This window comes from Onychomys torridus, chromosome 1 (assembly GCF_903995425.1).
Source record: "Onychomys torridus chromosome 1, mOncTor1.1, whole genome shotgun sequence".
In the NCBI taxonomy this organism is placed as follows: domain Eukaryota; kingdom Metazoa; phylum Chordata; class Mammalia; order Rodentia; family Cricetidae; genus Onychomys; species Onychomys torridus.
The window spans coordinates 70,155,519-70,175,446 of record NC_050443.1 but is presented as its reverse complement, the minus strand read 5'-3'; the positions used below and the strand labels follow the sequence as shown (position 1 = coordinate 70,175,446).

The window sequence follows — 19,928 nt, the reverse complement described above, 5'->3', positions numbered from 1 at the left end:
CAAAGACCATATTCTAACAATGCACTGCCAGGATTCCTTTACTTTGGACTTTAGGTCAAAATTGTTATTGGTATTACACATGGCTATATCTGGTAGAACAGGGACACTACTTTATCCATGATTATAAGGAAAGGGAAATCAATTCATGATGACATCACCAGAAATTTGCATAAGTGGATGAAATTGCTAAATTTTGTCTAATTTAAAGATAATTTCTCAAAACTCTGTGAAATGAAAAGTACAAATGGACCCATATGAAATCAAATACTGCTGAGTTTAATAATAATCAAAATCTAACACACCAATAACCCTGTAGGGAAATCATCTGTAAGTTATTTTGATTCCAGAATGGAAACTTGACCCCAAATGGTCAGATAGCAGCATTACTTCTCTATGAAAAGAAATAATCTTTGAGTGACAAAAAAGCTTACCAAAGCCCAAATTCAAATATAGCACTTACCAAGAAACCAACCTACTAAAGATTCAGCTCAGTCAACATACTAAAGATTCAACTCGGAGCCTCAGTCATCAGGGACCCTCCCATGAAAAAGGATTTACTTAGGAATTTGTGCATTAGGACCCTGAAGAGCATGTAGCCTCTTTGAATAAACAGATGTATGAAACAGTAGTTGTAAGATAATATCATCGGGGACACAATGAGACGGGTGACTGATGAAGAACTAAAATTATTAAAACTCATCTTCTCACTGGCAGCAGCAGAGTCCCTATGCACAAGCTCCCCTCTGGCCATCTGCTACAAAAAGTGACATTTTTATTCTTTAAGTCTTTGGCAAGTCTAGGCTGCTTCTGCACAGCAGGAATCCCTCCAAAATTTAGCTTTATCATCTCCTTGACTAAAGGTGATCCCATCTTCCCTTCCTTGCACATACATTCAAAGCCAAAGAAGGAAGCTGTGTCCTTTACAGGATCTGAACAAAAAGTAGCCTCTCCTGGGCCTACCACCTTTACCACACAGCACAAGCCACACCATGGCAGCCCAGTGGCTACTTTCAGCAGCTTGTACCTTGACAGCAGATGCAGGTGTTTTAAGAGGCACCACACATTACTTCCAGACTACCTGCAGGGAGGTCAAATGAAAGAAGTGCCCCAAAGTAGCTTTCAGATTTCTTGTCCCCATAACAAGCATTATTTCATTCCAAGCAAACTGTCAGTTATAGCAAAGATAATTCCCACAGGCACCACTGTCATCTCTATCAGGCAATGCACGTGCAAGAGAATATCATACAAATTAGTTCCTTTCTTTCATTCACTTTACTGCACAGTGTAATAAAGAAAGCACATGAAAAAGGAGAGGTAGGGTATCTGGCATCTCTTGCTAGCTCTACGATTGATGTGCTATTCTTACTCCCTGTGTGGTTAAGTCTTCAATCTGCAACCCAAGGATAATAACATAGTACCTGTTTATTTCAAAGGCACTTGGATAATTCTCAGATAGAAGAGTCCACACAAATGCAGAGTCTATTATTATGCCAGGAAGACTTGGAAATTGCAAGTCCATTTACTCATCACGATTAAGCAGTCAACAAAACAATGATAAAGTAAAAGCATCTTCTCGAAGGCATCTCAAAATCAAATACTGCTGAATGTGCAGCTATTTAGAAAAACACATGTGCAAATATATTCATTTTAATGACCATGCAAATATAACTCATCAATATCTCATTTAGAGAAGTACTTTGCAAGGTTGCCTGACTCAAAAACAAATAAATAGATTCCTTAATCATGGTGACTTTTTATAATACACTTCTTTCTGAAAGAAATTTTTTTCTTACCAAAATGTTTGCTCGACTCTAGGATTTTAGACCATATTATACCTCATTACAGGAAGATTATTCCAGAATAAAGCATTATTTCTCCTTTAATCTAATCAATCTTGAAGTAACTTACGGTACAATGATGGACAGGCATCCATGCAGGAGCTTCCACTGAACAGTTCTGGGCTGGGCATTTGCCTTGGTTTTGCTAGAAATAAGTAAAAATTGTGTTATTTTGTATATATTACATATACCAACATACATTAGTTGGCATATTTATTATCATTAGGCTGATTACCATAGTTAGAAGTATTGCAGAAACTTCTAAGGATGATTTTTGGTGAAGTCTTACAGAAAGTGACATTTATATTTCTACCCTTAGCAAGGCATAAAAAAATTATCCTGTGTTTTATTTCATTTCTCTGGGGGCTAGGAATTTGGAACCATGCTTACTTAGCAGCTGCCACTCTAGATCCCAACAGGAACCCTAGGAACACTGCCCTACTCCAGATACAGAATCACTCCACTCTCTTCAGGTCAACATTTTACAGGCTCTATACCCTATGTCTTTGGAGTGGAGGCAGAGAAAGACTTATCTCCTAAGCAGATGCTAGTGGTGGGATCCTCTCCAAAGTGTTTCTCAGAACTCTAGAATTTAGAGTTGAAAAATCTAGATTACAAAGGCCTTTCTTGCCCCATCAGAGACAGAAGTGAAGAGAAATGAGACAATTTGCTCAAAGAACCAGTAGTCTGAAATTCTAAACCATTTCCAAGACTTTTCTTCCTGTTTAAGTAATTTATCTCTAATTAAAGTCTTCATATTTTCATCCTATAAAGTGGAGTTCTAATTGGCCTTTTAGGAAGAAATAAAGTGCCCCTTTAACTGACAGTACTATTTCATCCCTGTAATAATGATTAGTCCTAAGGGGAGTGAGGTTCGAATAAAGCATCTTGTATTTCTTGTATTGTATACTCAATGGTGAGGAAAGAGGCATTCTGCGATGTTAGTAATTGTCATTAAAACCACAAATATGATTTATTAAGCCACTTAGTTTCCATGGGTTGGTATGGACCCATTAGATAATTATTAGTAACCACAATGAATAAAATGAGTATCAATAGAGATTATGATGTGATTATACAGGGGAGACATCAGAGCTAAGCAACAAGCCTCATCTAGCTATGAAAGAGCACAACTTGGACACTACTAAGAATCTAGCTGACTGCTGTCCACGTACACTCTTTTCACAGGAAGCTGGTTCTGTTGTTTTTATTTCCTATCTGTTCCATTAGACTAAAGAAATGTTATCTTAAATCTGATTCCATCTCATCAACAACCCTAATATTTCTGATATAACTAAATGTAATTCTGCATTAACAATTTCTATGCTCTTGTAATGAAAATATTTGGACATTTTTGTCTCACTGATTTTTTTAAAAAAACATTTCCACACACTCTTTATTGAGGTGATTTACTTTCAAGGCAGTAGTAAGCTCTGAAATTCTGTATGAGTGATTTTGGATAAAGTTACTGTAAAAATAAATTCATATCATCAATCTCTATGTTCAGCTATGTTCAGTTTTCTTACTTAAATCAAAACATGACATATAGAACTAACATGGCCCACAAGGCACACTGTTCAGTTATCGGATAACCACAATATCATGCTAAGCTTGGCCATGTGCCTGCTGTCATGAGATGTCTTGGTAGTCAAGTATGTAAAACAAGGTTATTATCATGATGAATTAGCAGGCACATTATCAATGATTAATACTGATTCTCTTCAGATCACCACAACATACAAGGATACAAGGATAGATGCTAAATACCAACAATTTTTTTTTATATTTTGATTTATGTTTAAGGCTTTTGAACTAAGAATCATACTAAAATGCTAGTTATTGGGATATCACAATGGTTCAGCTGTTAAAGCAATTTCCATCAAGACTGATGACCTTGTTTTTTAAAAGGAAGTTTTATTGATTCTTTGATGATTAATAAAACACAATGTATTTTGATCATATTTACTATCCTTTTGCCTAACTACTTAGAGATCCATCTCTACCTCCCTATCCACCCAATTCCTGTTCTCTTGGGATTTCTTTGGTTGGGGGATAGTAGTGGTGGGGGGCAGGTAGTGATGGTGGTGGTGGTTGTAGTCTGCTTTTTAAATGCATCAAGTCCAATTGTTGTTTCCAAAATGCTTATGTGGCCATCCACTAGAATGTGGCCAACCTGTCTCTTATTCTAGCAACTCCCTGGTAAAAGAAAGATGAAACTTTGTCCCCAGCTCTCCCAGCTCCATGGGGGAATTTTGTCTGGCTAGAGATTGCACAGCTCTTGTGCATGCTTTCAAATGTCTCTGAATTCATAAGTGTAGCTTCCCTACTGTATCCAAAAGATACTGCTGCCTTTGAGTCCTCCACCAACTCTGGCTCATAAATCTGCTGAACCCCTCTCCTGAGACAATTCCAAGACACTGGGGAGAAGAATGCAAAAGCTTGTTTTTTATACACGTTTTGTACATCTTTATGAAGTGTATGGCAAAAAGGAAGTCCAGTAAATATGCGCATTGTATGAACAATATAAGTACTCAAAAAACAAGATAGATACATAAATAAAATGTATTTTCACTACAACACAAAATGAAGAAAGCTGGCATGTCTCTCTTATCCTGTTATCTGACACTCAACTTTCTCCCCTAGTGTTCTAACCAAGAATTTCAGCCCAGATAAAAGGCTTACTAGAGATGGTACTTGATCATAAAACCTATTTAGACAATAACTATGTGGCCAGAACAGAATAAGATACAAAGAAAAATTGGACCTTGTACTTCAGGATATAAGTGTGCCACTCCCACTAACTATAATCTGTGGAGCATTGGAAAAGTCATTTTAACACTTTTAACCTAAGTTTTCTGACCTGTAAGATGAAGGAATCTATTAGACACAAGGGAGGAGGGAGTACTGCATTAGCTAATGGATCTTTCCCAAACCCCATTCCTCCTATGATGTAACACATTTCTTCTACCAAAGGGTACACTCTTTACTGAGAGCTCCTATCATTCAGGTCTAGTGAAGGGTTATCCACAAGTCTGACTGAATACCAACAGGACATTTTCCCCCTAGGTTTGAGTAATTAAAAAAAATGACTGCAGAGCAGATGGTCTAAACAGCCTTATACTTAAATGGCTAGTGAAAACCCAGGCCATGTTCTAGCTATCACTTCACTGGGCCTTTAAAGGAAACAGATATGACACAGGCTAGGGGAACTGCCATCAGAAGTGGAAAGAGAAAGGAATTTTAGAGAATTTTCTCAAAGTCTTCATTCTCCATGAGAATCTTTTCCTATACTTAATATACACACTATGGAATGCCACATTATGGAGTATTTCCTACTTTCCAGATCTCTGCACCATTAGGACCAATTTGAATAGTAGGACAAAGGATATTCTCCCACTAGCTTAATTGGTAAGCCAAAAATAGATAATGTTGTTAGTCTTTCAAGAGCCTGACTAGCTCTGCAAACAAAAATTGGAGGTCAAGGTTAATAACAAATTCTGCTGCATATGAACTTGCCTCTTCCTGTTCATCCATCCACCTCCAATGTTTAAAGCTGTAGATTGAGATGCAGGGATCAGCAATGCTGACCTTGAACACTAGGCTTTGAGGAAAAAACATCAATAAGTTTTGATGTTTCACAGTAGAACAGGTTGATGTAGGTTGAGGTCTCCAAATCTCTTTGATTATACTTTTCTGATTTTAACATTTATCATATACCTTTCTATGATAGCCTAGTCAATGGAGAAACTAAACAATACACACACACACACACACACACACACACACACACACACACACAATTTTCAGGGAAATGACAATCTGTATCAAGACTCCACCCTTTTTGTGATGAGCATATATTAATATTGGATAGCTAGTAGCAATGGGAGACATTCCTTAGAGAAGTAGAGTTTTCACATCTCATAAAGTGGAAATCAGTGGTCTTCCACCTAAAGCTAAGTATAATCATCTTAGGTTTAGGTCAATATACTGGATCTGGCTTCCACCTTAGAAGTTTAAACAATGAGGCAATAAGGTTAAGTTGGTACTGCATCAAAAGCAACCCTTAAGTCCACTATTCATTAAGGTAGACCATCCAATTCATTATGGAAGCATTGTGTCTGCTAATATAACCCTTTATCTATGACAGAGTGCTGCAAAAAAATGTCTAGCTAAAAGAAATGCATCAATAACATTGTAGATCTAGTCAAAGAAACTCAGAAGAGAAAACTTCTGAAAGAACACAAAGGCCTATAAGAGAAAATATCTCTAGTCAGATGCTGTTGTAAGATATAACTAATAACCAAGTGGTAAAAAGTGGAGGGGAGAAAACGGAATTTAAAAATCCTTTTCCCAGTGCCAGTGTCTGATTTGAAGATTCCACAGTGGGAATTTTTTATCTGGAAAATACTTGGAATTTTGACAATGTTTGGGATTGGCTTTTGTTTGTTTTGACAGGGTTTCTCTGTGTAGCCCTGTCTGTCCTGAAACTCACTTTGTAGACCAGGCTGGACTCAGACTCAGAGATCCACCTGACCCTGTCTCCTGAGTGCTGGGACTAAAGGTGTGAGCCACCATAATCAGCAGGACTGGAAAATTTCAATAACTGAATTGAGGAGATATGTGATTTTACATGATTATGAGATATTTATTTCTTTTAAGTGATTATAAAGTCATATAACTGCTCAAGTTTTCAGTTACAGAGCAAGGTAGGGATCAGTGACATTTAGCCGTTAAAAGCAAACAATGTGGAACCCGCAATAAAAGGGGTCTAACTACTGTACTCTTGAGCCTGTTCTCTCGTCTGTCTAGTCTAGTCTGTCATCTTATTTAGAAATGTAAAGAATAAGCTTGATTAATATGTTTTCCTTTCAGTTTTGGCCACAATTACACATGTTTCTCATTATTCTATTCTAGTCTTGTGTTTTTGTTTTGCTTTTATTTTCTTGCAATTTGAAAGATGTTTCAAAGAGGATGGCTTAATCTGTTTCTGCAGAAACAATTACTAAGACAGAAATCATGCTTTGGGTCCTTCTGTATAGGAAACTGAGAATAAGAACCATTGAGAGGGCAGGGATCATGGTACTGAGTCTCCTCATACTCCCCTTGAGACTCTAGGAAGACAATAGAAAAGGCTAAGAGAGGTATAGTTTGTGACTAATTAATATACATGATACATAAAATCATGTTTTAAGATATTTTTTATTAGTGAGGGATGAAAACTACATGTACCTGTGGGTTTAAGGGCAAATATTTATAGTTTATTGTTAGGGCTTGTGCTGGTTTAGTAAATTAGTGATTGTAGATTCTCCTGCAATACCATGACTTCACTAGCACAGAATAGTTAACCAGGTTTCCTGTACCTGGTATGATTTCCCTCTTGTTGAGTGTGTCTTAACTTCTATTAGAGAACTGTTGGTTGCTACCAACATAGATGTCCCAGTACTGCACCATTAGGGTTATTGTCATGTTGGTTGTTGATGTGGTTCATAGTTCATAATCATAGATAGATGGTTATGGTGTTGGTTGTCTACATCCTTTAGAAGCTTTTGTGATACCTTCTGGTACCATGGAAGCTAGTACTCAGGGCAAAGACATCCATATAAGTTGCAGTTAAGAGGTCTCTGGGCTCTGTTTCTGAAGTGCATGATATCTTCAGCAATAGGGACTTACTGTCCACCTCTAGGGACCCACCAAATGTAATAGCAATATACTAAATGTTTTGGATGTCTCTTAGGCATCCCTGTCCAACAAATCAAGCAATAGCTTCTCATGTCTGGTACAGGGAGTTTTCTTAGGCATTCTTTGGCTCTTTGAGACAGCACCCTATAGAAAACCATAACCAAACAAAATGCAGAATTGTGGAACCCATTCTCAATGGACATATCTTCAAGAGTCCCATACCTATATCTCAGGGAACATTACAAAAAAAAGGGGGGAAAGAGAGGTTTTAAGAGGCAGAGTATCAGGTAATATATTGTGGTATTGTGTTTAGTAATATCAGAAGCACATACATGAAGTCTCACCAACATGACTGCCCAAACACGAGCTGAAGAAGGATATGCATATATATGCATAAAATAATAATTAATGAAAATGAGGCCATGAATTTAAAGGGAAGTAAGAGGTTTACATGGGAGGGCTTGGAGGGAGAAAGGGAAGGGAGAAATGTTGTGATTATATTATAATCTCAAAATTTAAAAAGAATTTAATGACTTAGCTACCTAAATTTGCCATGGCCATATATAATGGGAACAGTAAAAGTCATAAAGTCAGTACAGCTGCTTGACAAAGATCAGGCAAAGCTGAGCCACATGACTGCTATGCCACCTTTGGTTTTCTTTTTTTTTAATTAAGAAATTTTTTTATTCATTTTACATACCAATCACAGATCCCCCTCTCTTTCCTCCTCCTGCCCTTTCCACCTCCCCCACCAACTCATACCCAGTTCCCTCCTCCAACAAGTCAAGGTCACCCATAGGGAGTCCACAGAGCCTGGTACATTCAGTAGAGACAGGTCCAAGCCCCTCCCCCCACAACAAGGTTGTACAGGGTGTCCCACCATAGGTGGTAGGTTCCAAAAAGCCAGCTCATGCACCAGGAATGGAGCCTGATCCTTCTGCCAGGGGACACCTAACAGAGACAACCAAATCAAACTAGTGGGAACTCATAAATTTTAGACCAATAGCTGTGGAATCTTCATGGGACTGGACTAGGCCCTCTGCATAAGTGAGATAGTTGTGTAACTTAATCTGTCACCACCAATTGCATACTTGAGGTACTTTTATATTTGAACAATTTGGGGATATTGGATTGGTGGAAATTTTCTTATGAATCATTTATGGCTTCTCTCAGGAATGCTGCTTGTAAGCTTCCCCCAGGAATGTCCTGAACATACCCTCTCCCCCTGCCTGCTTCTAGGGAAACATCATTATCTACTTGAAGGTCTTCCTTACACCTTAGAGGTTGTGACACACATAAAGAAGGCAGAGGTTTATTTATGAGACTATGAGACATTCTTGAAACATCTGTCCCTGTACTTACACAGGAACAATATACTTAAAGTAAACTCAAAAGGTCAACAAGATTTGGTAGGCTAGAGGAGTTGGTCATAGTTCAGATTACAAGCTTCTTCCCACTATACACTCAGGCAATTGCATGGCATATACCTCTGCCCTACATAGAGACATATTGATGAGCAAAGTATGGATTGGAAAGATGATGAAAGAATGAAATGTCACAACATCCATTTTTTTAGAAAAGTTAGCACATTCAGAGTCACTGAGGCGTCACATGACCAAGGAACAACAGAATGACAGGATTAGACATATAGACAAATTCTATAAAGATATAAAAATATAAACATTGTATTATACCAGAATTTGAATAATCACTTCAGCAGCTTTAGCCTCAAGATTTTTCTTGGGCACTCTGACCACTGAGAGTTAATAATACACTGATTGGGACATGGCAATACACCCAGGCTGGCTTGGAATTTTTTTTGGTCTAGTGTCCTTGTAGCCACCAAAGCTACCAGCCTGAGAACAGGCTGTCATATGCCTCTAGATTATTAAAAATTGGATTATGAGTTAATGAGTAAAGATAATAACTCTGTTTATCAATGATGTCAAATCCTGAAGAAAAATGATTAGAAAAAATAACGCTGTTCTGTCATAGTTCTGTCATATTAATGATGACTAAAAGATGAGCAAGAGGAAGTGAAACACATGTCCAAAAACAAAAATTATATGGTCTATGTTTTGGAACATCATGAATGTAACCCTGCTTACTAAATTCTGTATAAATAAACAAGCACTCTGGCTGCTAGTCAGTCAGGCTACAAGATTCTCACCACCACCGTGGCCTGGCTCATTTCTGTCACCTGCCAACTCTTTACCACCTCTACAGGGACCTGCTCACCACCAAGGATGGCTCCTGGCACAAATTAATTAGAGTAAGTAGGCTGTAAAATTACAAACTGGACTTTTTTAATAGTAATCAACAGAATCTATTGCTATGACTTGATATTGAATGATTTCAGTGGGGGAAAGATGGGGTAGTTGGGACTAGAAGCCATTTCTCTGAAGTAAAATTTATGGGCACCCATTAACAGTCAAGCACTCTAAGTGTTTGCTGACTCACTTCATCATCACATCTATCCTGAAAGTTTGTCAAGAAAGTGTTTATTACCAAGAAGAACCCACTGCACTTTGGCTAGAATGCCAGAGTATTAATTATTAGTTATGCTTTTAGACTATTTTGGGGTTTAGCCTCTATGAGTTTGAGTTTCTGTTTTATAAAACACCAAAACCTTACCTCCAGTTTAAACGATTACTGTAAGGGTGCTATGCATATTGTAAAATAGAAAGAGGAATGCTTGACTTATATAATGCTCCCTAGCAAATATCTGTCTGCTGTGCCACTTAGTTCCTCTGAGCTTATATTCTCACCTCTGAGTATAAAATAATAATATTTACCTCACAGGACTACTTTGAAAATTAAATGAGAATAAGTGTGAGAAACAGCTTGGCAAATACCAAGAACTTCAGCTTTTAGTGTCATTTGGAACTTTTCTTAATAAAAAGAAGACACACACACACACACACACACACACACACACACACACACACACAAACCAACAACAGAAAACTGGGGTAGTTCTAAGATGACTAAATTTGGGAATCTAAATTGACTACACAGTTGGGATACTAAACTTGAGATCACTGGTCTGCTAATATTTCTAAGAAATACAATGTGTTTTTAACACTCTGTAGAGATATGTGTCAATATTCCTTTAAGCGCTAAATCTCCAACATTATACATCATACACAATGTACATTTATATACAATAACCTAAGCTTTGAAGTCCAAGATTTTAAAACACAGCTTCATAAAGTACATTTAATGTAATTAATATTTACATTCTGACACTGCATCCTACAATAAAGATGAACAAAAAATGGACTAAAATTGATTTTTCCTCTTTCAAATAAAATTTTAGAACAATGTTCACTGGAAGGCCTCATCTATTATATCATAAACTACAAAGTCCTTTTAAAACAGAATTAACTGTAAGTTCTAGAAATATCTAATTGATGTGGATATCACTCTGTATAAATAAAATGCTGATTGGCCAGTAGCCAGGCAGGAAGTATAGGCAGGACAAGCAGAGAAGAGAATTCTAGGAAGTCAAAGGCTGAGTCAAGGAGACACTGCCAGCTGCCGCCATAACAAGCAACATGTAAAGATACCAGTAAGCCACAAGCCATGTGGCAACTTATAGATTAATAGAAATGGGTTACTTTAAGATAGAAGAACTAGATAGCAAGGAGACTGCCATGGCCATACAGTTTGTAAGCAATACAAGTCTCTGTGTTTACTTGGTTGGGTCTGAGCAGCTGTGGGACTGGCGGGTAAGGGAGATTTGTCCTGACTGTGGGCCAGGCAGGACCAGAAAAACTCTAGCTACATCTAACAACATTCCTTTTCCCAAATATACTTAAAATTTGCCAATAAAGAAACCTTTTGGGGTTAGTAAAGAGTTAAAAATGTGTGAAACTTCAGGATTCCCCAGCAAGGTCAATCTTTAGAAGGGAAAAAAGTGCCTTTCAGAAACTAGATGAGAACAATTTATTTTGTTCTCACTGTTATTGTAGATACAGAGAAGAAGGCTGAAGATATTTAGCAGACTTAATTCTTCCTGAAACTTACAATTCTACTTTCTGAAAGTTACAATAACTACAGTCAAAAGGGGACAATTACCATTCCTAAAGAATAAAGGATTTTATAGACATGCATTTGATAAGAAATAATTACAACCTATTAAAATGCAATTCATATCAATTTGTTCCTCTCATCTTCTTGTATTTAAAAACATGCATATATGTTGGATGGTATTTTCTGAAAACTAGACATGAAGTGCCATCAACTGAAATGTACAAAATTTTCTCTCCCCAGAAGAAGACTCAGATACTTAAAATTATGTGAAAACACAACAAATAAGTGGAGTCAATTGATATATGTGTATAGATGCAGTGTTCTGAAATCTATAAATATGTATTCGGGGAAATGTTTTAGTCAGTGAAGAATGCCCAGCCTTTGGTGGATCAGGTGCCATAGATAATACCAAGCCATCAGCCAGCAAGAACCAGCAATTAGATCCATCCTCGATTTAAATAGCACTTCACATTGCTGAAGTAAATTGCATGTGCATTAATTCAGGACATTTTTAGTTAAGAAAAAAACTAGCAAAAATATCATGGCTTGAACCCCAAGAAATTCATAACAACAACAAGAATGGAGAATTTATTTGGGTAAAATTGAACAGTATTACTCATAGCTTATTTAAGAAATGATTTGCAAGTTTTTTTTAAAGCATGGGCAGGTTATATTTAGGAATATACATGTATATACATATACATACATGCATGCAATAACAATTAATGAAAGAAGAGGCCATGAATTTGAAGAAGAGTATGGATGGGTATATGGGAAGGTTTGAAGAAAGAAAATTGAAGGAAGAAATGTAATTATTTTATAATCTCAAAAATTAAAAAGTATTTTAAAATATTCCTAGTTTTCTTTGCAATAGCATGAAATATGGGTGAGGTAAGCCAAAAATCTTAACTTTTTTGTGTTTTCACACAACCAAAATGACTACTAATGAAGATAAGTAGTGTTATCTATATCTTGAAATGTGACTTTTGAATATTCTTTTTTCACTTTAATTAAGTGGTCTTCAAAGTGATTCTCCACTGATTATTTCTCTTCTTATAAAACTATTTCATTATTCTGAGTCACTTTTCTGAGAGGCCTCATCATATTATCTATGGAACATTTGAAACTACCTAAAGTCCAACCACAGAATAATGGAATAGCTACCTAGGGCCCCTTGTGTATTGAATGTGTCACCTGTGAGGAGCTGTGTGAGCCTGAAATGATAATCATGGTGGGTTTAGGTTTCTTTTGGAGGTTACATGGGGTAAAATCATTCAATGAAACTGATATATTTTTTCTTTGAAATGAAAAGCAAGAAAGGGCAGAATATCTGTGAGTAGCTTCCTAGACAAGCTCATATCCAGAAACATAGTGCACTTGACTTAAAAGTAATCCTGTTATACACTACAATTTTACCAGTTCTCTTATGGTTGGGTATGGGAGGATGAGCACAGGTACCTAGGGAGAATGAAGCCATTTGTAAATTTCAAATCAAATAGCTTTTGGACCATTGTCAATGTTCTTATAGCAAGAATATACTACATAATTAAAATATTATAGCCCCATAGTATATTTATGATAAGCATGTTTTATATATGTTACCAAGTCAAATTATTTTCTCATGAAACAAGGGCAAGTATCACATTATATTAAATCATGGTGTAGTTAGATGGATATGAGCTGGCAATCTTTTCCTAAAGCTTTATTTGACTGCTTTAGTTTTTGTTAAATAAAAAATGTGCAATTGACATCTCCTATCTTTATGCTTGAATAAAAGAAACTTGAATTATGATCATGATAAGATGGTTTAATAAAGACGAGATCTAACTGTCAGTTTCCGTGATGTGTGTAAGGACTTTTACTTCTTAAGTCTGTTTCTCTCAAACTGAAATGAGTTCACGCATCATTTCAGGCCTTCCATCTAGTCACAGATAAGTTCACCTGTTGTCTATGTCTCAGCTGAAATATCTACCTATCAATGTTAAAATAGTTCTTTTTCATCTACTTACTGTAAAATATATATTACACACAATATATATATATATATATATACACACTTGTCTGAATGTATGAACATAGTTATAAACTAAAGTATTCAAGTGTGTATCTATATGCACAAAGATCAACATTCATGTTTGTGGAGCTAAAGTCTATCCATTCATGGATTTACTTACTCAACACTGAAATACATATTAATGCAAGTAAAAGAGTGAACCAACATATCTATCACACCTCCCAGTACCAAGCTAGATGGATGGCTCAGAATGTGACTAAGAAACTTTGCCTGTCTTCACAGAACTCACATTCTAGAATGAGATACACATATGTGTATTGAATGAGATATAAACAAAAAACAAATACACATAACATAAGTAGAAGAGGCATAGCTGGCTCAGTCATATAGCACAACATCAAGATGACTCTTAAATATTAGGAAAGGTTATATTAGGCAAGTGTCAGGCTATGAAATTAAGAAGGCATTCCATGTAACCAGTGAAGCAGACATGAAGAAAACAAACAGTGGAATTCTCCAGCACCCTAAGGGAGCCAAATATCCTTGACTATAGTTGGTTAATGACTGAAAAGTGATGGTCTTCAGATTCTAAAACTCCAATGATTTCTGAGGAAATATTTCATTTAGGTGATGAACACACCCTATTGAATACCAAAACAACAGGGAACAAGGAAATCTTGAATTTTTTCTCACACTGTGAATTTAATACTCACATATTTGTACTACTTGGCATATTTGGAAGGCTCCTTACAAAGTGTTGATAATGTGCAAAGGTGAGAAGATAGAAAGGGCAAAATAATAAACAGATTGTATTGCAGAAACTCATGGGAGAACACAAAACAGAACTCAGTAAGAAAGGGGAAGAAGGACAGATAAAGAAAACAGTAAATAGAGGTGGGGCTCTCTTGAATTGAAAGAGGAAAGATTGGGGACCAACTCCTGTTTTACTAATAGTGACACCTGAGCGAGTGGCAGTTTGCCCATGGAGCAGAGGTTTCACAAGGGAATGATTCATGCTTTAAGGACTGGAGAGAGTAAACTTTTTCCTCTAAATTTTTGTTTCAGCTTACTTGCTGGTTATATAGAACTCCAAATTCTGACTTTTTAAAATTTAGTGTCTCAACAATTCACGTTCTTACAGTCCCTCCTCTTTCTCAACAACTGGACTCCTGGAGCTCCACCTGGGGCCTGGCCAAGGATCTCTGCATCCACTTCCATCAGTTATTGGATGAGAGTTCCAGCACGACCATTAGGGTGTTTGGCCATCTGATCACCAGAAAAGCACAGGGACAAATAGCCAAACGAATGGAAGCACATGAATTATGAACCAAAGGCTGTGGAGCCCCCAGCTGGATCAGGCCCTCTGGATAAGTGAGACAGTTGAATAGCTTGAACTGTTTGGGAGGCACCCAGGCAGTGGGACCCGGACCTGACATTAGTGCATGAGCTGGCTGTTTGGAACCTTGGGCTTACACAGGGACACTTTGCTCAGTCTGGAAGGAGGGGACTGGACCTGCCTGTACTAAATCCACCAGGTTTAAATGAATCCCCAGGGGAATTTTGGCCCTGGAGGAGATGGGAATGGAGGGGAGGGGCTGGGGGAAAGGTAGGGGCAGGGACGGAAGTGGGGAGTATAGGGGAACCCATGGCTGATGTGTAAAATTAAAACGCAAATGTAATAAATAACAAAAAAAATAGTGTCTAACCCATTTCTCAAACAACCTGCTGTCCTATAAAAAGTTATCTCAAGAATTGAATTGCTGGGATCTAAAGAAATGGGTATGTGCAGGCAGGCGCATTATAGAATAAAAATGGTGGTAAGGGTTACAGTCCTAGGCTTCTAATCTGTTACTAATTTTGAATGCACAATAGCAGAGAAAGGTAAAAACATTTGGTATCTTTTTCTCACCAACAAACCTATAAACCTTGGAAATTCTATTCACTAATATCAAAGGAATTTTCCCATTCCAACTTGGCAGTAGAAATTCGATAGGACAGGAACCAACTAATTGAACTGCTGTTCTCAGTGAATTTTGATCCTTAAATGTCAGATTCTCAGAAGAAAAAAAAAGATGGGCTAGAATGAAGAGCAGGAAGAATACGATTGGAATAGAAGGTCAAGGAGGAGGGAGAGGAGGAGTGGGAGCAGGGAGAGGAGAAGGAATGGAAACACCTATACCTACATATGTGCTGTTTTTTCTTGTTTTGTTTTGTTTTTTGATTTTGCAATGTGCAGTAGCTACACTAATCTCTGCATGTGTATTCATAATAACTGTTCACTTTTTTCTGCAATGATCTTTACCAATATCCACACAAATCTGTTCCCTTTAAGTTTACAGAACTTACTCAGAATGGCCTTCTTTGTCTACCCTGTCTAAAATAGCTCTCTGCCCCTCTCTATTCATTCATCGTTCTAGATTTACTTCATTTTAAATCACAGAAGTTCTTATGGCTATAATTCTGTTTGTTCTTTGGGCTCACTAAAAGTCTCTATCTTCATTATGTAAGCCCTAAGAGATCAGGGGGTTCACCTGTTTCGTTCACTGCTCTATTCCTCTCTGCTCAGAATAATAGCTGGCACATCGTGTATGCTTGGTAACTATCTTTGGAAGAAATGAATGCTGCGCTTAATCTAACTCCATGAAACACTATTTTATTTAATAAATAAGAAAATTGAGACAAGTTAATTAAGTAATATTTGCAAACGAGGGGAATAATAAACAGAACAGCTAATATGCCACATAAGAAATCTACCTCCAAAGGCTGTACTGTCAAACACCATGCTGCCCTGCTCTTTAAGATAAATTCAGTTCTGCATGGCAATTACTGTCCAACTGCTCCACACTTAATTCTCTGAGGAACCACAGGCAAGTTAGGCCAATTTTCTTATGTCATTAAAATTAGCATAAAATTAGTTCTAACACATATAGACACAACTCTCACTTTCTCCACCCTACATTAATACTAATTGCAGTTTAAAAAAAATCAGTGGGACCTCCTTGGCCAACAACTCAATTGAATGCAGCCCAGACCTGCCACTGGAAACCTTGCTGGGCTACAAGAGATGGCCAGTTGAGACTCCATATCCCCCATTACTAAGAGTCCTCATTAGGATCATCTTCATAGATTCCAGGAAGCATAGATTCCACTGTACCAGGTTTCCATATGACCCCCAAATTCTCCCCAATTCCAGCAACTATTCCCACACTCTCCCCCTCTATCCCATCTCCCCCACCATCTGAGCTCTCAAACTTCCATCCTCGTTATGCCCCCCAGTCCACCCTTAAAACCTATTCTATTTTCCCTTCCCAGGAAGATACATGCATCCTTCCTAGATTCCTCCTCATTACCTAACCCCACTTAGTTATCATTGACTTAATGGTAAATATTCACTTATAAGGGAATACACACCATATTCATCATTCTGGGTCTGGGTCACTTCACTAAGGATGATTCCTTTCTAATTCTATCCATTTGCCTGTGAATTTCATTGTTATTTTTTTAAACAGTGGAGTAATGCCCCATTGTATAAATGTACCACATTTTGTTTAAATATACTTCTGTTAAGGAACATGTAGGTTGCTTCCAGTTTCTAGTTATTATGACTAAAGCTGCAATGAACATGGTTGAGAAAATGTCCTTATGGTAGGATGGAACAGCCTAAGAGTGGTATAGCTGGGTTGTGAAATAAATAGATTTCCAATTTTCTGAGAAACTGCCATATTGATTTCCATAGAGCTGTACAATAAGCATGTCCCATAAGCATTGGAGGAGTGTTCCCCTGCTCCACATCCTCTCCAGCATGAGATGTCACTCGCATTATTGATACTAGCCATTCTGACAGGTGGAAGGTAGAATCTCAAAGTAGCTTTGATTTGCATTTCCCTGATGGATAAGAATGCAGTGATGAGGACAACACCCACAAACTCTAAACATGGAGACAATGAGCTGGTGCCTACAGGGAGCCTTCTTTCCTACATACTAGTCTCTTTGGTGCAGGAAGATACTCTGAAGGCTACCAAAAGAGAAACTTGCACACCAACACAGCCACAAAATCTTTGACCTACAATTTGTTGTGTCTGCAAAATATGCTAGGTCAATGGTGGCACAGAACTTGTGGGAGTAGCCAACCAATGTCTGATTTGACTTAAGGCCCTCTCCATAAGAAGGAAACCATATCTCATACTGCTTAGGTAACCAAGAAGCAGACACTAGATAGTCCAAAGACCTAGGATAAAACCAAACATGCCTGGAAAAAAATAAAATGATTCCTAATGATATTCTTCTAAACTCATAGATCATTTCCTTATCCAGTCATTATCAGAGAGGCTTCTTCTGGCAAAGGATGGAAGTGGGTGCAGAGACTCACTGCTTGGCATTATAAAGAGTCTGAATTAGAGGTCTCCATCAAATCCCTCCCCAGAGCTCAGAGAATCCTGTGGAAGAGGAGGCAGAAAGAGTGTAAGAACCAGAGAGGATGGAGGACACCAGGAGATGGGGTCTCTGAATCAACTAAGCAAGATGCATATGAGCACAAAGAGACTGGTGTGATAAGTACATGGGTCTGCACCAGGTCTTCTGCAAATATATTATATCTATTTGGTTAGTATTTTTATGGGACTCCTGACTAGGAGAACAAGTGGGTCTCTGACTCTTGTGCCTTACATTTTATGGTTATTATCTCTTAGAGACAGAAAATGAGTAGATCCAGAGGTGAGGGGAGTTGGGGAGAAACTGGAAAGAGTAGAGGGAGAGGAAACTATAATGAGGATATATTGTATGAGAAAATAATCTATTTACAGTGAAAAAAAAGTTGCAAAAACAAGACCCCAAATTTATACTAGATTTCTTTTTTTCAGAAATTACTATCATCTTTCCCATGTGAACAATATTTTATATTATTTCAAATATATAAACTAATTTATTTCTGTACAATAATCCTATGGAGTAGGTATTGATAAACCCATATTATTTTCTTAATTTCAAAAAATTTTCCTAATTTTAATTATCTAAAAGAGTAAGTACTGATAAAAATGTGAGAAAATAAGAGTCAGAATAAATTGAACTCATCTAAGGTTACTAACACAAGTAGAAAACCCAATATTTTTGTCTTCTGTGTCTTGATACGATGCGCATTTCCAAAATTGCCTTTGGTGAGACAAACATAAATGCAATGAGACAGGTCTCTCAGGCAGCTGTAATCATGAGTAATCTACTTCAAGAAAATATTATCTGCAAACATTCAGATGAAATAATGGGTAAGTAATGAAAGGAAGCAAATGAATTCTTCTGTATGTCATGGAGTTAGTTATGTGACATTTAAACTTTTGTCTCAATAAATGTTTAAATATCATTGAGTTTGAAAACTTTTATTTATACTTACCTCCTTTGGAAATCCACACTTGTCTCATAAAATTAAATTTACATGAAATTTGTATAAAGGAAAATCCTTCAAAATTCATAATTTTTCCTGGAACCTGTGACTTTTAGTCACAGAAAAAAAAAGAGCCCATTTAAAATAGTATCCTGGAAGTCAAGTTTGTCAGGAAAATGATTTGCTACAGTTTTGTCAATAGACAATTGATACCATTTGTAGAATGAGATTTTATTTTACTTTTAAACATTTACAATAATAGGCTTTGACTAAGTGTTACAAAATCTACAAATAGACTAATAATTGGATCATTTTTGACAAGTTATTAAATATCCAGGATCAAAAAGAATAAAATCCAATGTATGGCATCAAGAGTATTTTAACTAAACAATATGGAAGTGATTGAATCGGAGATAATGAAACAGAATAGGCTTGCAGGTATTAAAAACCTGTTTGACCCCTACTATGGCACTTCTTGCTTGCAGGGATTTGCCTCACCTTGGAGATGTGAAAGATCTTTTCTGGTTGGATGAGAACAGCAAAGGAGTTTTAATTAAAAACACCTCAGGTCCTCTCAAGTCATATACATATATATAACTTTGAATATATATATAAAACTTCACATATACAAAGTTAAGGAAAGAAAATAACATCCCTTTACTCAAACAGGATATGTCAAGATATAGAGATAGAAAAAGTAGTCACACAAATAAGTTTACAATTATTCATTGTGATAGGTAGAAATAGAGAATGAGTGTACACTGAAAATATATACTTTTTAGGAAAGGAATGATACGTGAAAATTTAATCAAATTTAGACAGGTTAACAGTTATCTGGACAGAATAAGCAGATGTTCCTACAACAGGAACATGGAGTGCTAGCCAAGCTTGTGTCTATTAGTTTAATGAAGGTCAGGAAAAGTAGCATAGATTTAAAATATTCTCTTATCCATGCAATTTGAAGATCACTAGAAAACAAAATATAGGG

General features: G+C 36.9%; 1 protein-coding gene across 1 annotated transcript in view; it reads right to left on the bottom strand.

Annotated features, from left to right (window-relative positions):
• The window catches only part of LOC118573756 (disks large homolog 2-like), a 546,364-nt gene that overhangs the window by 520,899 nt on the left and 5,537 nt on the right, over positions 1-19,928 (bottom strand). The window contains exon 2 of the mRNA XM_036174134.1: positions 1,909-1,983. Within this exon, the coding sequence (XP_036030027.1) occupies positions 1,909-1,983 (75 nt within the window). The remainder of the gene's footprint in view (positions 1-1,908; positions 1,984-19,928) is intronic.